Source organism: Microtus ochrogaster, chromosome 6 (genome assembly GCF_000317375.1).
Source record: "Microtus ochrogaster isolate Prairie Vole_2 chromosome 6, MicOch1.0, whole genome shotgun sequence".
NCBI classification, from domain to species: Eukaryota; Metazoa; Chordata; class Mammalia; order Rodentia; family Cricetidae; genus Microtus; species Microtus ochrogaster.
In genome coordinates this window covers 79,237,479-79,240,946 of record NC_022013.1, presented here as the reverse complement: position 1 = coordinate 79,240,946, position 3,468 = coordinate 79,237,479, and the positions used below count along the sequence as shown (strand labels likewise).

General features: G+C 48.2%; 2 protein-coding genes across 3 annotated transcripts in view; one reads left to right on the top strand and one right to left on the bottom strand.

Moving 5' to 3' along the window:
• Nucleotides 1-3,468, bottom strand: part of C6H1orf74 (chromosome 6 C1orf74 homolog) — a 69,206-nt gene that overhangs the window by 60,954 nt on the left and 4,784 nt on the right. The window lies entirely within an intron of this gene.
• The window catches only part of Traf3ip3 (TRAF3 interacting protein 3), a 22,673-nt gene that overhangs the window by 16,194 nt on the left and 3,011 nt on the right, over nucleotides 1-3,468 (top strand). For both annotated transcript variants that reach the window (XM_005348905.2, XM_026779845.1), the window contains exons 11-13: nucleotides 568-630; nucleotides 2,208-2,264; nucleotides 3,255-3,391. In XM_005348905.2, coding sequence (XP_005348962.1) covers nucleotides 568-630; nucleotides 2,208-2,264; nucleotides 3,255-3,391 — 257 coding nt within the window. The remainder of the gene's footprint in view (nucleotides 1-567; nucleotides 631-2,207; nucleotides 2,265-3,254; nucleotides 3,392-3,468) is intronic.

The following is a 3,468-nucleotide window of genomic DNA, read 5'->3' as shown; positions in this document are numbered from 1 at the left end:
CCTCTTCTTGGGGGGGTCTCACAACTTCAGGGGTGAGAACCACAGCTGAATGAGCTCCGACACCAGGACCTACTAGGTACTCCTCTTCTTGGGGGTCCCAGGATTGTGATAATCACAGCTGAATGAGCTCAGAGAGAGGAGTCTGGGGGGAGGCTTTGGTCTTCGTTTCTGCTTGCCCTTATGATTCCATCTTTACTCGAGGGAAAGGCGGCTCTACCTTCATCACTCTAAATGAACATCAGTTGGGTTTCTCTAGGACCTTGCATGCTCTTTTCTCTGGCCTGTCCCTGTGGGCCAGACCACAGCTGCTCCCACGGGAGTCTCATGCCAAGGCCATATTCCTAATTTGAAAGGGAAAGGTTAGCACAAACACTGGCAGAACAAAGGTTTCCCAGCAGTGCCGGTGTGGACTGACGGGACCTGGGGGCATGTGTACACAACACTGTGTGTTCATGTGCAACGGTGCCCTTCCTCTTCAGATCCGAAAGGCCCTGGAGAGGACAGGACGTGCTTCTTGGTTCCACCTCTGGTGCTCTTCTATTTCAGTCTGCATTCTTTCACTTTCAGATCGGCTAAAGCGGTCAGAGGAGGAGAAACAGGTCCTGGTGAGCAGAGTACAGCAGCTGCAGAGTAAGTGTCCTTGACAGCCTGAAACCTGCACAGGCAGCTTCCGGTGTGTGTGCCCACAAAGGGCATTCGAAGGCAGGCCAGAGGCCCAGGCTCTGGTGTGTCCTGCTTCAGGACAGTCTCGAGCCCACTTCCTGCAAAGGGAGGGTCATTTGCATAGCTCCTCACAAGTAATATGGTCGATTTCTTTCCCCGAGTTGTATAGTTGTATATTAGCATCTGTTCTTGTGTTTCCTCTCTAGTCTCGTCCTTGTCAGTGACAACCATTTACATTCCTACAAGAATTCCAGTGTGTGTGTGTGTGTGTGTGTGTGTGTGTGTGTGTGTTATGTATATCACACATGTGATATACATGTGTGATGCAGTGTGTGTGCACGCTGTGTATGTGTGTGGTGTGTATGGGAGCCCATGAAGTGTGCACAGAGGCAAGGGGGCTGGAGGGCGTTGAGCATCTTCTGTGTCACTCCCTGCCTTGGTCCCCTGAGAAAGGGTAAGTCGCTGTTTCCCAGCCAGGCTAGCCAGCAAGCCCCAGTGATCTTCCCTCCTCTGCCCTGGACCTGACAACATTAAGGTAACAGGAGCAAGACGCCATGCTCTGTTTTACATGGATGCTGACAATTTAAATCAGGTCCTCACGTGTGTACAGCAAGACCTCTTGCTCTTCCGTTGCCCCAGCCCCGGGACTGTCTATTTTAAGAAGTATTAGGCATTCTAAGATGGTTCTTTTGTTATACATTCCATGTGTTCACATGAACATGTCACTCAGATCTTTCTCGCTAGAGCTGGTTCAGACGATAAGCATTCATTCAACCCCTACATGACTCAGGCACCCTAAACATGTACTGGGGCACACCATAAGCAAAGCAATCGTTTCTTAAGAAACTTCCATTCTAAGCAAGTCCAGCAGTAGGGGCTTCTATGAAAAAGAAATCAATGTGTGTCAAGTCAGTAACTACTACAGAGAAAAAGCAGCAGTTTCAAGGCAGAATTAGTCATTGTCGTGTAGAAGGTCACCTGAGAGCAAGTTCCTCCTACAGCAACAATTAAGCAAAGACTCACAGACAGAGGCTGACATAAGGATGGTGTATTTGTAATGAAATGACTTGGACAAAAACGAGCCGTTTCTAATCCCAGCACTTGAGAGGCAGAGGCAGGCGGATCTCTGAGTTCGAGACCAGCCTGGTCTACAAGAGCTAGTTCCAGGACAGGCTCCAAAACCACAGAGAAACCCAGTCTCGGAAAAAAAAAAAGAGCCGTTTCTGGAGTCTGCCATTCAAAATCAAGCTGTCCAGAGGTTTGGCAACTTCTCTTTAGCTGTGCAGGTGGCTGGCTATGTCTACGCATGCTTTCCCTGGAGTGTACGTGGGTCTACGTGTTTCTTATAAGAGCAGCGGTTATCTGGACTAGGGCTGTTAATGACCTTACTTTCACTTGGTTACCTTTTCAAAGACTCATCTCCAGGAAATGTCACATCACAGGAGTGAGGACTTCCACACAAAAATTCTGAGGAGCAGCATCCAGTCCCTCACAGATGGTGACATCTGGGATGTCTGACCCTGGCTCTGTCTGTCTCTCAACAGGTCTGCTTCAGAAACAGTCCTTACACCACCAAGAACAGGAGAAACTCTTAAAGAAAGGTCAGCAAATTTACTCGCACTAAATGTTGCTCTTCCTTTGTCTGCCTAGAGGCTGGGTATGGACTACATGACTTCTTGGGGTCTCACCCACTCCTGAGAGTCTATGACGTCAGGGAGGTAGGGAAAAGTTTCTGATCTGGACATCTCAGGCAGCCTTCTACTCCGAGAGGTACATAAACTGGGAAAGGGTTTCTACTTTCTCTGAAAACATTGTCTGTGTTGAACATTTCAATAAATTGATTTTGAACTCATAATTTCATGTCAGTTTTTACACAGTTGATTTTATAAATCACAGCCAGTTTAGCCCAAACCACACAGCACACAAGTCCTCTCGCTCACTCTGGCCCTGACCAGTCTGCTGCCCAAGCCTGCCAGGGGCCCATCAGCCACACACAGGCCCCAGCGGCTCCTCCGTTAAGGACAACACACAGCCTGCTGTTTTATTCTCACAACTCCTGGGTGTAATGCAGGATTGTGCCCACATGGGGCAGACAAGAAAATAAAGATCTCTAGCCATATAAATCAAGGACTGAACTAAAACAATAACCCAGAACTTGACTCTAGTCCAGTGCTCTTTCCTCCAAAACCAAAACTACAAGGTGGCTGAAAACCTAGCTTTAAACATTAAGAGGCAGTCTAGAAAGACTTCCATCTTCAGGACACAGAGGTGAAAGGTACAAAGAGTGCAGAGTTAGACAGAAGCACCGAGGAAACCTGTGTGAGACACTAGATAACATGACAATAGAGAAATAATTTCAATTAGCAAGTATTCACTAAAACGATCAGATTAAGACAAGTTCAAAGAAAAATGAGATGTCAACCTTGCTCAAGAAGTCTGAGGCCAGCTGTGTGTCCGGGCCACAGGGCACACCAGAGCTCTTTAATGCAGGATGTTCTACTGCGTTCAGCAAAGGCAAGGACAAACCTGCCGTCTCCCTATTCTGCAAACCCTGAGGATTCTCACAAACAAGGGTCTTGCTGCTCTTCTAGATCAGGCTTTACCTGTGTGGAATCCAAAGCTCTCCCTTGATGAAGCAAAGCCCGAGAGTACAGGGAAGGAGAGAGACTGGGAGCTCAGAGACCAGCTACAAAAGGAGACATCTCAGCTCCGGGCCAAGGAAAAGGAGGTGAGGAGGCAACCTCAGTGTAAGGGCTCATCCAGACTGTGAGTGCTCATCCAGACTGTGAGTGCTCATCCAGACTG